Raw genomic sequence first — 18778 nt, 5'->3', positions numbered from 1 at the left:
GGAACTCGTTCCGGCGACAAGCCATAACGCGGTCCAGAGGCTTCCTCGGAGCATCCTTGATACGTGCTTTCATTCTAGTTGACTGTATGTTCATCAGGCGTAGGACGAGAACTAACCATCAGCGATTCAGATTGATTATAGCCTAGCATATGATGTACCGACGTGGTCTGAACATCAGAATTACTTGATTATTGGCTACTTCAACAGTCAACTACCGAAGTTACGTTTGCTCATTTCAGGCAGCGGCGATCAGGTATCGTATATTCCATGATATTCGGTCTTCTCCATATCACACTCTAAGGTTTGTGTTTCACATATTCTAGCCCTGACCTCCACCGCTAGCCAAGGGTTTGAACAACGCTTGGCGCGTACGACCTTTGCTTTGAATAACAAGTGCTGAAAACCATTAAAAGAGCGAAGCTTTCGCCCCAGCAACTGCAAGAATCATCTTCGTATCATCCCTGCGTCCAGTGTTTTTGTTTTTCTACGTCTACTTCGTTATACTCCCCTCGTCGTTATGCCGAAGGCTCCGAAGGCCCCGAAGAATCCAAGCGTACCGTCAGCGCCTCGTAAAAAGGTCAAGAAGTTCTCCCGGGTAAGCCAATAGCGTGTTCTTTCTTTCTTTCTGTAACACTCACTTACATTCTTCAAGGCCGTCGAAAGCTATGTTTGATGCACCCACGTCAATGCCAAGCTCGACATGGACGAAGAGGAAGGCACATGGGGTATCTGGACTGAGGACCAGCGCGAGTTCATGGTCTCCCAGCTGCCCTTGTACGGCGAGTACTCGGAGAAGAAGGACTTTGCGCTATTTTGGCCTGATTTCCAGTCCAAGTGGTACCACAGATGGCCTGAACTCAAGTTCCTCTTCCCTGAGCTACTCGAGAATGCGGAGCTTACGGAGTTCCAACGGGATGCCGTCGAAAGAGGAATCCAGTTTCGTAACGTGGTACGTCCATCATCTCCCCCACCTACTCATGGCATTGACATTGACGAACCCTCTGTTTACTTGGTTAGAAAACGAACGCGGCCATGCGATGGGCCTTCAGGAACGGGATTACCCGCACTCGGTCTATCAGTGGGAGGTCGGCCACCATGCTAGACAGGATACTTGGTTCGAACAGCCGGTGCAACAAGAACTGGGAGTGGTTCTGTAAGCTTTACTACGACACGGAAGTTGGACCCGAGGTCAACATCATTCTCGGCGCGATTGAGGGGACGCCAACGGGTGGCCAAATCCTGGATGCGGTCCGCTCTGTTGCGCAGCGCAAGCTCCGTGATGGCCCCCAGTCAGTTCGCGACGAGATCGAGGAAAAGAAGGATCAGCAGAAGGTTGTCCTCGCCGGCCCTACACCGGCCAGCAACGACCCCAAGCTAAACGCACTTGCTGCTAGAGCGTAGGTCTATTGTATCATGCCTTTTCTACTTGTATGCTGACGTCAACTTGCCTTCACTAGTGTCACGATGACGCTTATGCCGACCATAACCGAAATCCACGAGTACGCCTCCACCCAAACCATTGGTGGAAAATCAATCGATGGCTTTCGTTTTGCGACAATGGTCGTAGGCAGAGACCCACTCACGGGAAAGATGTGTGCCGGATCGTAAGTCACTACATCATTACTGAAACGGTTGTAACTCATTGTCAATTATAAGCATTCACGTCGGGCTGAACCAATCTGGACTTGACTTCGGTCAGGTCTCGCAGAGCTGGAAGCGCTGCACCGAGGAGTTTGCCGCCTTTGCTAATGCTCGTGAGTTCATAGCACATCTTGAGTCTCCCTGTTCTTACAACGCCACGCAGCTGGAAGGCCCGTCGAAATCTCTGTGCAAGGAAAGAAAGGCGAGGGGACACACGAGAGCCCGGGTGCCAATGATGAAGGGGCCACCGCTGCTGAAGTGTTGCTGCCGAATGAAGACAAGGCAGACGACATTACTATGGCCATCGCTGGTTTGCATACTCTAGAGGCCGGTGAGTATTTCAACGTTCATACATATCTGGCGCCTTCTCTGATGTCACACTGTAGCAGCTACATCTGCTGACCAAGACGGTGCGACCTGTGTTGCACTGCTCGGTAATAGTAGATTGACGATGTCCCCTTTAGCCATGGCAACAGACGAACCGGGTCATCAAGGTAAGGAAGCTTAATGTGATGCAGGCCGCCATTGACGTCATCACATTCCCTCGTAGATGCAACAAGCGATACCTTGAGCCGTAGCGGTAGTAATGTACATGCCCTTGACACACTTCAAGGCAAAGACTCCATCGACATGGGTAAGTGGTAGCTATATCAGTGTTTAACAGTGTCAGTAGCTCACTCTGCATCTACAGGTATTGCCGCAATATGTCAGAACAACGAGCATGACTTGTCCCTTGGCAATACGTCCGATAGTAGTGATGGCCAAAATGCAGCACCTATGCACTTCGACCCCAGTTTCTTCGATGTTGGCGACTACTCCTGGCTCGACGACCTCCAAGTGCAGCAGGTGCTTTCACACTTGGGATCTACCGAGGACCAGTTCCACCAGTATGGTCACACAGAACCATCTGAGGCCTCGTGTCAGGCAAACTTCCAATTCGACATGAACATGCCCATCGACCTGGCCACCGCTCAACCTTTGCAGCCCCCGTTGTATTCCCAGCCGGATATTTCGCCGGATTTCGACTTTCCGGCACTGCTCCATCTGTCAATGCCGGGGTCTGCCTTCCTTCCTCAAGATCCCGGACCTCCTCATGTCCCAGGGAGGACTGAGGCGTGTGCGATGTCGCCGTCATTCCAGACAGTGCCCAGCCTGTATGCAACTCAAGCATCGCCAGCGCCTCAGACGAATCAAATGTCGTCACCATCTCACGCTACGCTTCAAGCACACTGGCCTTCTCATCAAACAATTCAAGTGCCGTCATTCTCTCACACACCAATCCAGTCTCCGGCATCGTGGCATTGTCCGTCTCCTCATCCCTCTCCGGTGCTTGTCTCTACTACTCCCTTGCCAATGTCCTACTCCGCGCTTCCGCAATCAGCTATGCAGGCGACTACCCTCGAAATGTCGAGGCGCATGTCGAACCGAACGCATGTCAAGTACAACCCGAAGGCCGCTGACAATGAAATAGGAGGTCCTTGTATCCGAGCTCCCGGAAAGGAGAATATACAACCGTGAAGTGTGCGGGAGAAGCGGGTCATGTTCACTTAGGTAAATTTCTTATCCGGTAGCTTTTCCCTCAGCTGTACGAGGTTTTGACGCATCCGTGACATCCTTGTTCGGTAATATGATTATTTATTTGATGGTTACATGGCCAGAGCTATATTCTAGCGTGAAAGCAAATGTGCATTTGAGTGTAGAATAGCCACATGTCGGACTATGAAATGTTGCAAATGAATGAACACCGAGGTAAACGGGCCCAATTGACGCCGAATGGATTCGCGTTCAGCGTCACACTCATCGACGCGTCTGCTCATTTCAGAGCTGAAACGTCATTAGCACTCAAGCAGCACACCAACTGTAGCATACTAAAAAGGGAGCCAAGCAATCCATTTGTTACACTATCTGCAGTACTGTACATGCTATTAACAGTTTATATTCAAGGTGGCACGCGTGCGTGCACATTTGCATGCGTGCATGTGCGTACTGCGTGGGCATTCGGCATTTTATGCCGTATAGGTAATTTTGCCCTGGCCAAGCTGCAGGCAACCTTGCCTGGTGCTCGCGGCCGATTTGTGGAGAAAACACCTTGACCAGAGTGCATGTCCACAGAACCGACCGCGAGCGGCGAAGGGAGTCCTGAGAGGCGCAGAGCCCGGGAGTTGCGAATACCCCGGTGCGTGTGTTGGCGGATCGGGGCCCCTGCGCCCACCTCCGGAAGTAATGTGGTAGATGTAGTGGATGAAGAAGAGAGCGACGCGCGACGCGCGCCGTCATATTGGCGGAGTTTAAAAGTCGTGCCCAAGCGAAGACAAACAAAGGCACGCGCAATTATCGATTATTGCTAGTATCCCTACAGTATTAATATATAAAGTACCACCGACCGACTCACAGCCTCGAAGGTGGTCGGCGTGGTGATTCACATTATATTCTGATATTAGCTATGTCAAGGTATCCGAGTGAAAATGTCCAGCGAACATTGGTCCACCTCCAAAAACGGGCAGTAGATGTATTGAGCACTATGGTATATACAAACTAGTTGCGAGCTTGACGTACACGTTCGAACGCGTCAAGGTCAATGTAGTGATTATAAAGGAAACTTTCACACTTATCGAGCGCGTTTTCCCGTGTCCAGGAGATGGACGCTTCACTTGTACACCACGGGATGAGGTGGCATGAGCGGAAAACTTGCTCGATTCAGCAATACCATCTGTTGCAACACATACCTGCTGTAGCTGTTATTGCAACATGCATCGACCTACAGCTATAGTGGTTTGCCACAGCGGAATGGCTCTATAGCCTGAGGGAACCTCGTCAAAGCAAACAAGATCAACATACTGGACCATGATACGAAGGGCATGATGCAGACGTAGGGAGCAAATACGCAGAGGGTGACAGCCAAAGGAGACAGAAAGAGGCACCAGCGCAACGAAGAGTCGGAATATAAGGATGAGAGGGAGGAACAGATGGGAGGATAATAGCCCTAGAAGCGGCGCCGCAATTCGGACGGAAGGGGAAGACGGCGATAACGAGCAACACTCAACGCTTAAGCAGTCCATAAACGTTCCAGAACATGAGCTAAACAAACCTTGTTAGAGTTTCCAAAAAAACGGTGTGTTGCAACAAGACATTGCGTACCCTGGTTCCGGACCTAAACTAGCGACTGACACTGGTTGGTGTGACTCGGAGGACGCCCGCAGATATTGTAACAAGTACACGCGTCGCAGCTGCACCGATGAGGATCAGTTGCTTGGAGGGCAAGGTGCCGGGAAAAAAGAGAACGCACTGTAAATCGTATGTCCTTGGTCTGCTTCCGGGCGGCGGCGGCGTCGACCCCCGCACGATCGGAGAAGTGTTCGTTAGTGGAGGGTGCCGTGGACAGATATGGATCACACTCGCTTTATATCATACATCCCGAGAAACGTACCAATTTAGATCACGCCGCCCAACGGTATCGATATCTGCGTTGCAACATCGACGACCAGCTTGAGCCAATGAGAAGTCGCCTCCATCAGATCCGGCGTTGCAACAACATAGAGTGATGGTTCACCGCGGGAAGCGTTTATTGGGCGCCGGGCAACTCAATGCCAGTGGCTACAGATTGGCTACAGACGTCAGCGTTGCAACAGGACTCTAAGTATTCACCTGTTGCAGCGTTTGATAGAAGTTTGATCGCCCGTGCGTTGCAATGTTTGAAGCCCGAAGTTTGATCGCCCGTGCGTTGCAACGTTTGAAGCCCGAAGTTGATTAATCACCCGGACCGTTGCAACATCTCCTACAGATACATCAGCGCTAGCAAACGTTGCAACACATACCTGCTGTAGTGGTTAATGCAACACTCACTGACCTACAGCTGTAGGCGATTGCTGCAACGGAATGGCTCTATAGCCTGGGAATTCCCAGTACGGATTGCTTTAGGTCCGCGAAAGATGGCTTTAAGGGCCTGTCACCAATGAGATCAGCGAAGCAAGCACTTGTATTACTGAATTGGTAGTACCTTGAAAACCACGTCACTCCCAAATACATTACGGGGATTTTTCGAGTCAAAGTCCCTGTACAGGAGTGGAGGGATAAGTTCATACTCGACCTTTCCCTTAGCAGTTGCTTTAGCACCGAGTAGCTGCTGTAATTTGGTGTCCTTATCGCGCTCGTGACCAGAGTCCAACTTGAATACATGATTTGGCATGTCGTAGATAAGATCACCATGGTCGCGGAACGAGTGGATCAAGTGGCCGCGGCCATTTCGCATGCCCTGATCGAACTGAGAAAGGCAATGAGAGTAGAACGTGAGACACGAAGCGTCTACATACATCTCTAGCGAATTGAGCAGTCCCTCGCATCTCCTCATGATTTTGAGCCGGAACTGAGAGATGGAGGGCTAAGACACGATCGTCGTCTCCATGGAGGAAACGTGCCGGTGTCACAAGGTCCAAGGGCTTCAAAGTGGTAGGTGTTGGACAGGTGAAGAAATCCCGAGGAACCTCGCGCATGTCAGCCATCACTGCATGCTTTCGAGCGATCAGCCCTGTCTCCCGCACAGGTCGTTTTACCACAGAACCCGAGCTTGTGCTAGTAACAGGTGTAGACGACTCAGAACATGCTGGCGTCAAGGCCGCTCTCTCCAAATGTCGTGACCTGTCCCGGTACTTGTAAAGAGCAAGCTGAGTTTTCTCGAGTACCTGATATAAGAGTCAGTCAGTGGATACTACACAAAATTGAGAAGTTATGCACGAACCGCAGCATATTCTTCTGTAGTTGCACCAGACCCTGGCGCCTGGAGATCCTTGATGCTCGCATCACTGTCTGAGCCAGAGTCACTATTGTCGAAGTCATGCTGAGCGTTTAGCTCGCGAGTGAAGTCCTCGACCTCGCTGGCATGATGATGCTGCATGCGCTGCATTAGAGAGTGCAAAGAGAGAGAGAGAGACTGCTGACGAGGTGGGGAACGAACTGGTGTGAGTATTTATAAGAACTGTGAATGCGGAATGTTCTTCAAAGTAAAAGTGCTGTGCAGTTATGCGGGTGACATCTAGTCTATGGTGCGTCTACAAGCACCCTTGAAACGAGTCTCAATCCCTGCATAACATTAGGTATTTTGCTCAAGCGCACCTACTTTTGGAAGTTTTGAATACCATTGTGGCAAGATGGGCCGCATTCCGAAGTACAGCCTCGACGGGCTCATTGTTGGATGCTGGATACCTCCATCGTATTTACATGTGTCAACTTGTCGGGCCAGGTATCCGAGTGGTTATCACCATGAGGTCGACAGCATTTTTTGGCCGGTCCGAAGTGTGTCCCTGTATGACCAGCCTCTAACGTCAATCATCAGCTGCTTCATCAACAGGACGACTGAGCCTTCGCCAAAAACGTTGGCATTGCGGAACAAAGAGCCGAACACCGTGCTCTTGGCGGAGAGAACGTTTCCTCAAACCGTGCAGGCGACGAATTATGAATGCACACACGAGGTTGACTCACGGAAACTCGAGTTAGAGATGAACGGGTATCTTGTCACCGCCTTCATTTCTATCAGACTGGTACTCATATCAGACGCAGGGGATCGGGTATTATTTGTATTGAGAGTAGGGTGAAGACAGCAATGAGCACCAGTACACCACCGCGGTGACCTTGATGTTCTGCAACGTGGCTAGGTCCGTGAGCTGGAGCGAGGTGCTGATGTGCGTGCAGATCGTGAGCGGGGACATGTTGCTGAGCTGTTTTGCCTGTTTGGGTGGGATGCAGATGAGATTGTTCTCGCATATCGGCGCGATCTCGACTGAGTAGGCGAACTTGTAGTTGGCCGTGTCCGAGCGTGAGTCTGTCGAGAGGAGTTGCTCTGTGCTCTTTGACCTATGATCGCCAGTACATCCTTGAGCCAACTCGCTCGCAATCTACGATGGACGACAACACACCGAGATCGTTTCTTTCTGCGCGCTATGTTTGAGGATAAGCTGCTCGAGGAACGGGAATGTGCGCTTATGCGAGACTTTTTGTCGGACCTATGCAATCGCCTTCTCCGTGTTCCTCGCCATGAGCCGCACGCAGTCGGGACATTGCCCGTGCTGCATGAGGTACTCGACCTTGAAGACCTACTTCATGACCGTGTTTGTGAGCACCTGCGAGCAGAGGTAGGCAGTGTCAGCGTCATCATTGCCCAGCCTCATAACGTTGTGAACATCAATGTAGACGCACCGCCTTCTGAACCATGGGCGACACCTTAAGTCGCTTCGAGCGCGGCTCCGTCCAGATAAAGTGCATGTCCGTGAGCCGGACCTTGTGGAACCCCTTGAGTTTCTTGAGGCAGATCGCGAGCAGCTGCTGCGACTCAGGCTGCACGAGCGTCCATGCCTGCGGCAGGGAGAGGGAGTGTTCGCAGAACGAGAGATGCTGGAGAGGACGACGAGGAAGGTGGATGCAAGCAGCACAGATTAGCAGAGTTGGGCGCGTCCTCGAGAGCACTCTCAAGCTTCGCACGCGGCGGAGGGAGATGAGCGAGAGCGGGTGAATGAGCGTTGCGTGCGCCGCGGGCGGAGACGAGAATAAGGAACCCATGGAAGATGGTGAGTGGAGGCTACTGGATGCTGGACCATAGAGAGTGCATGCCGAAGTCCGAGCCGCGATTACTGATGTGCTGAATTATCGAGGGTCTCAACCCCTCGCCAAGTGTCGAACGAAAGATGCTGAAGAGAGAGATAGAAGACTGAACATGGGAGGTATCGCGCATCGCGCTGGAACACTAATTAAGCGAGTCCGGTTTGACGCGCCATAGCATGACGGCTGTCGCGACGCCGACGACGAAACGACTCATCGCCGTTCGTATTTGCTGCAAGGCCAGCGCGTAAGCACTTCGCACATCATGAGATAACAAAGAACTCACCCCGTTGGAGACGTAACTCTCCCGGCCAGCCTCGACGACCGCACTTGACGTCGTCGAGTCTTCGAGCTCGAGCTCGTCCTTCTCCATCGGCGCCGCCGACCCAGATGAGGACGAGCCGCCGCCGATGCTGGGATCAGGCGTGAACGGATACCGCATCTTCGGGTTTGAGTCTATCGGGCCGATACCCATCTCCGCCTCGCTATCGTCGTTCTCGTTCTCGCCGATCGACCGACACCGAGCGCGACCTTGACCGTGAGCGGGAGCCTCGTCGTCTACGAAGACCCTTCTTGCCGGCGAAGCCCTCGACATTTATGCTGAGCGTCGGCTCGTTCCCGAGGTCCATGGGGGAGACAGGCGAGAGCGATCTTGCTGGCGACTGCGACGTCGAGCGCGATCCGGTCCCACCTGCATGACCACGGCGTTTCCGGCCCTTGCCGCGTGGACCATTGCTCGCGACGCTGACCGGACTAGGGGGAGTGACGAGACCACCACCGTGGGTCCCGTTCAGGCCGATCTTGATGTCGCCGTTGGGTGAAAAATGGCCGTTCTGCAGCTGAGTCGAAACCTGGGTTGCGATTGATGAGGAGATGCGCGATTCGAGCCCACTCTCGAGCGTCCTAATCTTGCCCTCCCACTCGTCACGGGCCTTGGCCAGGCGATCGCGTTCGGCAGTCCACTCATCGCGCACCGTGCTCCACTGGCCTTCAACAGTCTTCTTCCACTCGGAGATGAGCGGCGCAGTGAGCGACTCGCGCTCGCTCTCCTCCTTCGGCTCGGGTTCGGGAGGGGGAGCCTTGGCAGCTGCCTCGCGCTCACGTTCGCGCTCTTCCTCTTGTACCCGCACCCGTTCTTGAGTGTTGATGACGAGCGCCTCGAGGCTGCCGACCTTGCTCTCGAGTTGCTGGATGGTGGTCTGCGCGCTGGCGTGCTGAGCCCGGAGCTCCGAGTTGACCTCGATGGCGCTCTCAAGCTTCGTCGACAGGGCCATCAGGCGCTCCATGAGATCGTCGATGGCCTTCGACGAGGGACCCGTGTTCGACTGTCGGCGAGTCTCGCCGGATGCTGACGAGTCCTCTGACAGCATCCCGAGACTACCAGGTTCCGGCGTGCGAGGGCGACCAAGCTCCTCTCGTCGTCGCCTACGGTCCTCATCCGTCTCCTCTACCTCGTGCGCGCCGCTGGCACCTTCCTCGTCCTCCTCCTCGACGCGCTCGAGCTCGTGCGGAATGATGGTGGATATGCTTGCGGCGTCGTCAAAGTCTTCCTCGTCGTGCTCCTCTTGCTCGTCCTCCTGTTTCGTAACCATGTCCCGTTTCCGCTCCTCCATGAGATCGCGGAGGGATGACATCTCGGTCTTAGTGGCTTCGTGCTCTGCGAGGACGTTCTCGAGCGCACGGACTTTGGTGACGTAACTGGCGAGGGAGGACTGCGTCTCGCAGAGTTCCGACCGAAGCTCGGCAAGATCTGATGACGTGCTGTCGAGGACAGGATCGCCATACTCGTAACCATGGGAAGACTGCTTCTGAGGGGCACAGACACGTGCCCGAGCAGCTCCTCGCCCGCATGGTGCAGCGTGGACTCCGCAATGCCCAAGTCGCGGGGGAGCGCCTCGTGCGCAGGCGGTTGAACGCAGTGAGGTGCGTGTTGAGGTGTGCGATGATGGGCGGGAAGCGCACGAGGATCGGTGGCAGGGCGTGTGGTGAGTCTGGGCCCGAGTCCGAATCCGGGTAGAGCAGCGAGGAAAGCGGGGGCGGGGATGGATGCGATCTGGCGAGGAGCCGGGTAGATGGGGTGGGGTACGCCGTTGTTTGCGAGGACGTGGGGAGGGTGGCGAGGATGGTGCTGAGAGAGCGGGAGGGGCTGAGGAGGTTGTCGGTCGTGTAGCTCGAGAAAGAGCGTCGCGTACCGAGTGACGAGGTCGTACGCGCCGTCGTGCCAGACGTCAACATACTTTCTTCAGAAACACCGCCGCGTCCTCGGCCTCCCTGTCTCGTCCCTTTTCCAAATCCTCGGCGGACGTGCCGCTGCGCGCCAGAGCCGCGATCACAGCCTCCGGCGTCGCAGCAGATGCAGACATAGAGGAAGGGGGAATGCCTACACTGCCCACGACGGGAGGCGTATGCACTCGCCTACATCTCGCCGAGCGAGCACATGCACTTGACACTCGTCTCGCGCGATATGGCCGCCATGGCCACCCGAGTCTTCAGCCCCAAAGTGTTAAGCGGTGGTCGCGCGCACGGCCGGCACGGGCACCATCGTCGTAGAACGAGCACAACACCAGCGTCACGCGGACGGGAACAACGGCGAAGCGCTGACGGAGAGTCCACCTTGCACAGAGTGGATGTCCGCACAGCGCTCGCCATTGCATGCCGCACGTGGCGCGAGTGTATCTTGAGGGAGTAGGGTCGCCGCGCGCGCTGGAGGGAAGCAGGCGAGTGTTGATCCGGCAGAGGGAAACCGAGGGTTTGGGGGGCACGCGGGTGCTTCAGGTGGGGCGAGTTGTGAGGTGAGCAGAGCAGAGCGGGGTGGATGGGTAAGCACTGATGGATAGTCCACCTTGCACAGAGTGGATGGCCATACAGTGCTCGCCATCACTCCCCGCCCCGAGTCGACGCTCTCAAGGTCGCTCGTCTTGAAGGTTCCCATTGAAGATGTAAATCTATTGGAAGGAGACGCCCTCAGCCTGCAAGCTCCTGCGTGAAAGTTCACACCGAATGACTCACCCTGTTTTTCTCCCTCCAGACTTCGGCGTGCAATCGGCGTGTTGTCTGCTATGTGCGCGAAAGAAAGAGGGACACGGTGGTGGGCTATGCTGGGATTGGAAGAGGAGCAAGGCGAAGGCTGGCGGTGGGTTTATTCGAGAGGGAGAACGCGCTCGCCTTAAGCGCGCTGGTGGTAGCGCTAAGAGGTGGGGTGTGGGACCGGCCTCTTCGGTGAAGAATCGCTGGAGTGTCAGTGGCAGCTGGACTCGGAGGTGGTTGGTGTTTACGATTGCTTCAGTCGCCAAACAGTGCAAATAACCCCTAATTCCAAACGTGTATTCAACTGCAAGTGCTACGGTGTACGCGTAATTATCCCTCATGAAGCTGAGGTATTCGTATTAACTCTAGACCAGAAGGTTTGAACTCGTAAAAACCAGTCAGAATCGACGGTGTCCAATACAAAATGGTCCCCCGTCCCCTCGAAATCTTTAACTAAAGCTGCCCCTCGAATCATGTCATCAAATGCGATGAAACGTGATGTTGGTGGCTCTGAACCACGAACCCGCCAGAGCCCGAAATCCCGGTCCCTCTGAGAGCGGTTGAAGATAGGTGAATCATAAGGATCAACCAGTGCGAATGAAAACTGTCTGTCGCCAATGTCGCACGTGAACATGAGCAAAAGACGAACAAAAATGACTGTGTTTGCTGCATTCAGCGCAAGGCAGTCGTTTCGAGCACGATGATGGAAATCGGGTGCACAACGTAGCAAGTCTGCCTGCATCTGATTATCCACAATGGATTGGTATCGAAGACGAAGCATCCGGTGTTCTTTAACCTATTTCATGAGTACACAATAAGTACAGTGTCGAGCACAGCACAATTCACCAAGGGAATCATCATACTACTAACCTTGAAACTCGATGTGATACAGATACGTTCGTTTTTCGGAAAGGAAAGGTTGTGGGTGACAAAGTACGAGTTGATAAAGTCTTCAAACTTTCTGCTGAGATTGTTGAATCTGCTATCATCGAGATGAGTGTCCTGAAGATCTTGAAGACTCTGTGCAGATCCAGGTGCTTTGGATCCCAGCGTGAAGCGTGTCTGGCTCGACTCAAGATCATCAACCAAAGTGTCCTTTTCATCCGAAGGCTCTGACTTCGCGGATGACTCAACGCAAGCCCTGTCAAATGCCGTGATGTGCTCTCGGACAATGACTAGAACTAAAAGCCATAGCTCTATGCGAAGCACCTATTCATTGAATATCCGTTATCACAGAACCCCGGAAATGAGAAGCGGCAATGAGTGCATACCTGTAAGGCAATTTCCTTGAAGTTTGTTCGATACTTGTACGATTCCCTCAATGAGCGGTGCATTGATTCGTTGGGCTTGGTGTTGTATACAGATGTAACACCCTTTGCTAAGATATCCCGAATTGCATGGTGGTTTGAATGATTCTTGGGAAAGTTCCAGTTCTTGTTGCTATCGAAGCGAATGACATAGTCCTGGGATCGTTTATTCATTGTCAGCTAGTTTCTTATTCTATGATTATTGACAGAGACTTACTGCTAATGCGTCCACAAACGCCTGAAGAGCTGCTCGTGCTGCGGCTAATGTTTCCTGAGTATGTTGTTCGAGGCCCATGTACATGTCGAAATTAAGGTAAAGCCTGACACAATTAAGTAAATGATACCCTTTATCATATGGAATGTGGTGGGTGTCCACCATCTCCCTGTCGAGTACATTATGTGCTCCGAAAATGATCACCTATTTTTATAGATCAACACACTGAGACAGATGCGTTGTGAGGAAAGAATATAGCACCTTGGATAAAGTGTACTCTTTCGATGCGTCAGTGAAATCCACATTGAGTGCGTTTTTGATGTGGCCTAAACCGGCCCATCGGGGCATTGAATCGATTCTAGTAGTGCTGTATGAGTGTCTCTGATAACAACTGGGCATCCTACTCACTGATTATCAAGCTGGTCAGATGGTAAACGTCCGAGATCACCCGCACAAGCCTTGACTGCTTTCCAAAGATGATTCCCCCACAGTCCGTGATGGTGCGCATGCATGCGGTCCCAAGAGATTGCCATGTGGACATCGGTGTATTTCAACTTCCAGAACGCGTTCTACAAAATCTAGTCAATAGAGAGCACTAATAAATCCGTGTTGTTTACCTGAACAGGCCGAAGGCCATATTTCTTGAGGGTCTCTTCCTTCACCGTCGTATTCCTAGCTGACATGGCCTCCTCGTACACTGCTTTGGACTGCTCAGAAGTCCGAAAACGGAAAGGCTCCGTGCTACTGGCAAGATCCTTCTTTTCGACAAGACAAACAGGACAAGGATGGTTGGCCATCCCACCACGTAAAGCCGTCATTTGACACCTGTAAACAAATGTATATTATCAAGCGCAGCCAATTAACTTACCACAGAAAAACTTACTGCTCTTCGAAGTCTGCTGATAGTATAAGTATAATTGGAAACAGCCACACCCGGGAGCCGTCCTGAAACTTAAACCAGAAGCCAGTTTTGGCATATCCCTCCAGCGACTCGAATAGCTTCTCAAACGATTTATGCCATACAATATTCTTGAAGTTGGCCCAGTCAGTTGTTCCCTTGTATTTGTCTTCTTCATCGACCTGACAATATTATTGTAGCAATTAATAATGCACGAGCACTAGAATGGGAGAACAAATAGCTCACAATAGGCAACCATCCTACAACCTGACCACCGCCAGGACCTGTACTATTTCGGAGTTTTGCTGGGAGATTTGCGCATCGTGCTACTACTGGGTAGCCTTTTTGGGTCCCAAATGAAGATAATACTGACTTATCGGCATAGAGAATGAATGCGAAAGGTTTCCCTCCCTCTGGAAGTTGTGACTAGGATGAAAGGGTTATAGGGCACCTGAGGTTACAGCAAAAGGTTACGCACTTGAACGGTCCAGAAATCATTGGCAGTCCACGGTTCATCAATGAACCGTACAAACTGTGTCCCATTATATTTTGAAACTCGCTGAGCATCAAAAACAAAATGGGGCTGGAGCCGTGGGTTTGATAGGAGGTCAAGGCCCCAGTCCCAGAGCGAACGGTCCCAGAGCTCAAAGTTAAAAGTTGCATTCTGCTCGTTGAATGTAACGGGGATATCGTGTTTCTCGAACTATGCATAATAGAACCGCGTGAATATCGCCCAAAGCGGGCGCTCAAGCGTATACTTTATGACTTAAGCCTCACCGGAGTCAATGTCTTCGACGCTGCTTCAAATGTGGCTTTCATCTCATCACATCCCTGAAGCGTGAATGCTCCGGGGTTAGCAACGCACTTGTGGATAAGTTTGATTAAACGGTCAGTCTGCTCGTGTGATAAAGCCCCCTCAATAGCAAGCTCCGACAGCTCAAAGTCCTCTCTGGAGCGCCAGGGTGTCCATGGTGACTCATCTCCGCTCGCATGGACTGCAGTTGTGTCAGGATGACGTCGGCGATCGAAGTCAGATAGCGGCTCTACAACCGGTACACGGCCACTTCGGGGGTGGTAGATGGTCTGAATGTCACCCAGCTGTGCATTGATTTCGGGCGCGTGAGACGTGGGAGGGGATTCATCATCTATGTAAAAGGAAAGTCTTGAATTGTGGATTTTCTATCTGTGGCGACACTGGTGACGTACCTGGCCTGTACTCGTCAAAATCGTAAGTATACTCCTCCGAGTCAAGTGGCTGCAGCGGCTCCTGGGGCAAGGGTTCTTTTTGTTGATGTAGCATGATTACTTAAGTACAAGATCAAATATTGAAGACAGTACCTTTACTTTGGGAATTCTTCTCGCTTGGTGATGTGGTCAGAAGGCTTGCATAAAGTCTTCGTCTCATTGCTACACCATCACAAGTGCATGAAGATGATAACCTAGGATTGCAATCTATATGCTGCGGGCTCACCAGCCTTTTCTGCCTTACGGAGTTTCCTCTCAAACCTCTTATCCGTCTCTCGATCTCGTTTTTTCTCCTCGCAGGATCGTGTGTGTGTGACCCAACCTCGAGGTTTAAAGCGTTGGCCGCATATTGGGCAGGCCTTCTTCCCATCTTCATCTGGTGTTGGTGCAGTTTGGGGTTTGTTGACGAGATGCGACATTTTACAGGGCAAGTACAGTAAAGAGGGAGCTATATGTCGAGTTACATACGAAGAGATGGGCACAGTACGTCGGGAGCGAGCAGAACGCCAAAATACACGCTGACAGACTGCTTGTAATCGATTGCAACTGATCTCGATCGCTTATACATTGCCGCCGGCGGTGCCGCGGCAATGGCAATCCGTCGCTACCGGTTGCAACGGCGTTCTAACCCTAACCACAACGGCCTCGGTTGCAACCGAAAGTCCAGATTTCCGACATATCTCTCCAGTTAAGAGTAAGTCGAGGGCAAGGGTGTGACGAGCGCTAGACGCACTAGTCAATGCTGTAGTACCCCGGGCCACATCTCACCCTATTTCACCCCGAGTGTGAGTAGAAAACCGTAGCGCCCCGGAGAGGACCGCAATTAATGGCTACGCCGCTGTTTCGCGGCTAAAAGTCTAAACGTAAACTGTAACGTCAAGGAGTGAGAAAGAAAAGGCTACTTTAGCTATATAGAATCGGCGACCTGTCTACCTCAACGCCCACGTTCTTCCAGCCTGAAGGTCATCGTCGCTGCAATCAGCACCGACCATCGACCCAACAAAGCACACGACGACCAGGAGCTGACACGGTCCTAAAACTTACTTCAAGTCAAGCGCCCGACCATCCCATTTTAGTCTCAACATCTGAATAGAGCTTGACAAGATGGGAGATGCAGACGCCATCCGCGAACAGAGATGCGACCACCCAAACCCAGTGGTGATAAGCGCCGAGTACGCCCTCCAAGTTCGTCTGTCCCATTCCCATTCCCATCCCTATCTATTGCACAACAACACCGCGGCTAACGTCCTGCGCAACGCCAAAGTAGGCCACGAACCTCGTCCAGATCAACGATGATGGTGTGAAGGCCGCTGCGCGATACGTGCGTCTCCTTTCGCTGCTTTCTGCCTCTCGGTCATATCTTATACGTCCATGTCATATCGTCTTGCAGATAGCCTCGCACCTCGCCTCCGCATCGTACACCCCACGCACCTGGCGCACGCACCCGCTTCATCTCCTCCCACCAGAACCATACGACCCGCACGACCCAGCCACGCGCCGCGTGCTCGATTGGCTGTTTGTCGTCGCCTCGCTCAACTTTAGCTTTTGGTCCGACCGGGACGACCAGGAGCGGTACGGTGTTGAGTGGCGCGAGGGGTGGGATGCGGGGGGCAAAGGCGAAGGAGAGGGAGAGAAGGTGGTGCACACCGGGTATTGGAGCTTGGTTGCTGCGCTTGATCGTGGTACGCCTCCAACTTCACGTCCATTCTCAAAATTGCTCAGTATCGTGCGTCACTTGTTCATTGCGGGTCGCACGGGTACGCATATAGCCATAGAAGAAGGCATACCCATCACCGAGCCTGCATTCTACGCGTCCCCCGAGCGTTGCCCGGACGCGATCATTGAACACGTATTCCGTCCCGCACGTGAATGTGGAGAGAAGAGTATCCCGCTTCTCAAAGAGCGTATTGCGATTCTACGCGAAGTGGGAAGGACCTTATGCGAGGTATGCGCATCCCCACCATCTACAAATCCGTGACTTTTGAAGCGAGGAGGCTAATGCACGTCCCTTGTCCTCCACATGCAGGACTTTGATGGATCATACCAAAACTTCATAAACGCGTACCAGGAGCGCGAGCAAGGGCAAGGCACTGCACTTGGGCTCGTGAACATGGTGGTCAACACGTTCCCGTCTTTCCGAGACGAATGCCTGTACGAAGGCCATAAAAGTACGTGTTTTGTGACCATGCATGCTTACTGAAATGTTACTGGGGTTGATTACTTACGCATAAACACCATTGTTATGCATAGTTCACTTCTGGAAACGCGCCCAGATCCTTGTTGCAGAAACATGGGCTGCGTTCTACCCTCCTCCCCCTCCCTCTCCCTCATCGCAATATTCTCCTTTCCCCGCACCTTCAAACCCTAACCCTCACCCGCTATTTCCCGGCCCAGCCGGCCCGCGTATCCGCGACCTGACGATGTTCGCGGACTACCGCGTCCCGCAAATCATGGCGCACCTGCGCATCCTCTCCTACCCTGATTCGCTCACGCACTTGCTGAAGCGCGGCGAGCTCGTCCCGCACGGGAGCAGGGAGGAGGTGAGTCTGAGGTCCGGGAGCATCGTCGGTGTCGAGCGAGTCAAGGAGGAGATTGTGCGGATAAGAGAGGATATGGGCGAGGATGGGGAGGAAGTGAGTAGCGTGCTCATCGACTTTTATCTCTGGGACCTCGCGAAGCGGATTGAGCAGGGTGAGGACAGGATTGAGGGTATCGACACGACGCCAATCGGGCATGCGCATCGCACGCGGAGTGTGTGGTATTGAACGGGGATGCCATGTTAACTTAGAATTCTGTGCTTGTGCACTAATACATCGGGAGAAGTCCAAGACTAGGCACTCTCTTCATCTATCAATAGACTTGAGTCAATCCGACTTATCGACGCCACTTGTCATCCATTCTTCCATGTGCGCAAAACTCATCATACATCCGTGAAGCAAACCTCGAACATCCCGGCCGCTCTCAAGTTATCGACGGTCGGGTTTTCCACTTCGCCAACTTTGGATCGCATAAGCGGATCGTGGTCGGCGAGCCAGATCATCTCGAGAACGCCAACGCTCAGTATCGACGGGCTCTTGCCGCGATTTCGAATGCCACCGAGCCGGATGGCGAGGCAAAGCATTATCAGCGAAGAGAAAAAGGCAATAAGAAGCTGTTGAAGATTTGTTTAGTTTCATCGCTCGAGTGCTCTGGAGGAAGCAAATCACTTGTGGCAAATTGATCTTAAACATGAAACGTGTTAGATCAGCCCCAATTATAGATATCGTAGAAGAGGGATGCGGCTCACTTTAAGGTTCCAGGCGAGGACTGACTGCAAGGCTATAGTTGAGCCCGTAGGCAATTCGTATCCCCCACCTGAAAGCTGACTTCCTGAGGTATTGTTCTTGTTGAATAAAGCGAGACGAGAATGACACGACGTCAGTCTCGGCGTCATGAGTAAAGTCACGTGCTCTCCGCAGCGCGCTGACTGAGGTTACTCCTGTTGTAATGAATTTAGTAGTCGGACGGAGCTACACTTGAAACCGATGGCAAGCCGTGCCCATAGAATTCGTATGAGTAATCTAAAGTAGAGGAGGCCTATAGCCCCTACAAACTAGTAGTATAAATAATAGACGAACTCGAGCGAGGAAAACTCAGCTCGCACTGCTCTCATCCGCTGTGTGATTCTCTCAACCTAAGTGGTTATGAGCCCCGCACGTTTCTAAACCCCCATCCTCGTACATGCCGACAAACTTGCATCTCGGGTATAACGACCCGCTCTCACGCCTCACTTCTCTATATCCGTCTCGCGCGGCATCCCCAGACATGTCCAACCCCAATCCGGACAGCGGCCCTATCCTGCCGGCTACTCCCAACTCC

General features: G+C 52.6%; 6 protein-coding genes across 6 annotated transcripts in view; 2 read left to right on the top strand and 4 right to left on the bottom strand.

Annotated features, from left to right (window-relative positions):
• Positions 1–517: 517 nt before the first annotated feature.
• CONPUDRAFT_77943 (uncharacterized protein) lies at positions 518–3101 on the top strand (the record flags this gene model as incomplete). Its single annotated transcript, XM_007777077.1, has 10 exons — positions 518–595; positions 695–949; positions 1018–1397; positions 1458–1604; positions 1657–1754; positions 1805–1972; positions 2106–2135; positions 2192–2275; positions 2333–2758; positions 2782–3101. The coding sequence occupies 10 exons, from the start codon at positions 518–520 to the stop codon at positions 3099–3101; spliced, it is 1986 nt and encodes a 661-aa protein (XP_007775267.1).
• Positions 3102–5488: 2387 nt separating this feature from the next.
• On the bottom strand, positions 5489–8190 carry CONPUDRAFT_159961 (uncharacterized protein; the record flags this gene model as incomplete). Its single annotated transcript, XM_007777076.1, has 7 exons — positions 5489–5584; positions 5639–5902; positions 5952–6320; positions 6377–6526; positions 7254–7488; positions 7732–7754; positions 7831–8190. The coding sequence occupies 7 exons, from the start codon at positions 8188–8190 to the stop codon at positions 5489–5491; spliced, it is 1497 nt and encodes a 498-aa protein (XP_007775266.1).
• A 184-nt stretch (positions 8191–8374) lies between these two features.
• CONPUDRAFT_159960 (uncharacterized protein) lies at positions 8375–10592 on the bottom strand (the record flags this gene model as incomplete). Its single annotated transcript, XM_007777075.1, has 5 exons — positions 8375–8461; positions 8516–8760; positions 8792–9990; positions 10053–10375; positions 10467–10592. The coding sequence occupies 5 exons, from the start codon at positions 10590–10592 to the stop codon at positions 8375–8377; spliced, it is 1980 nt and encodes a 659-aa protein (XP_007775265.1).
• A 1001-nt stretch (positions 10593–11593) lies between these two features.
• CONPUDRAFT_67069 (uncharacterized protein) lies at positions 11594–14776 on the bottom strand (the record flags this gene model as incomplete). The annotated part of the gene is made up of 12 exons (XM_007776923.1): positions 11594–12052; positions 12127–12465; positions 12528–12719; positions 12781–12981; positions 13039–13135; positions 13186–13346; positions 13395–13602; positions 13661–13857; positions 13922–14101; positions 14154–14378; positions 14453–14520; positions 14563–14776. Coding segments are annotated over 12 exons (2541 nt in total), but the record flags the coding sequence as incomplete, so codon positions are not given.
• A 1248-nt stretch (positions 14777–16024) lies between these two features.
• Positions 16025–17872, top strand: CONPUDRAFT_132908 (uncharacterized protein; the record flags this gene model as incomplete). The annotated part of the gene is made up of 6 exons (XM_007777074.1): positions 16025–16105; positions 16188–16241; positions 16311–16602; positions 16690–16865; positions 16947–17088; positions 17171–17872. 6 exons carry the CDS (start codon positions 16025–16027, stop codon positions 17683–17685), a joined length of 1260 nt encoding a protein of 419 aa, XP_007775264.1. The 3' UTR covers positions 17686–17872.
• Positions 17841–18778, bottom strand: part of CONPUDRAFT_93831 (uncharacterized protein) — a gene marked incomplete at both ends in the record, with an annotated part of 7532 nt that continues 6594 nt past the window's right edge. Inside the window, 2 exons of the mRNA XM_007777073.1 lie at positions 17841–18071; positions 18207–18289. Coding sequence (XP_007775263.1) covers positions 17841–18071; positions 18207–18289 — 314 coding nt within the window. The remainder of the gene's footprint in view (positions 18072–18206; positions 18290–18778) is intronic.

Source organism: Coniophora puteana, assembly GCF_000271625.1.
Source record: "Coniophora puteana RWD-64-598 SS2 unplaced genomic scaffold CONPUscaffold_19, whole genome shotgun sequence".
Taxonomy (NCBI): Eukaryota; Fungi; Basidiomycota; class Agaricomycetes; order Boletales; family Coniophoraceae; genus Coniophora; species Coniophora puteana.
The sequence above is the reverse complement of the archived record's forward strand: the minus strand, read 5'-3'. Positions and strand labels throughout refer to the sequence as shown.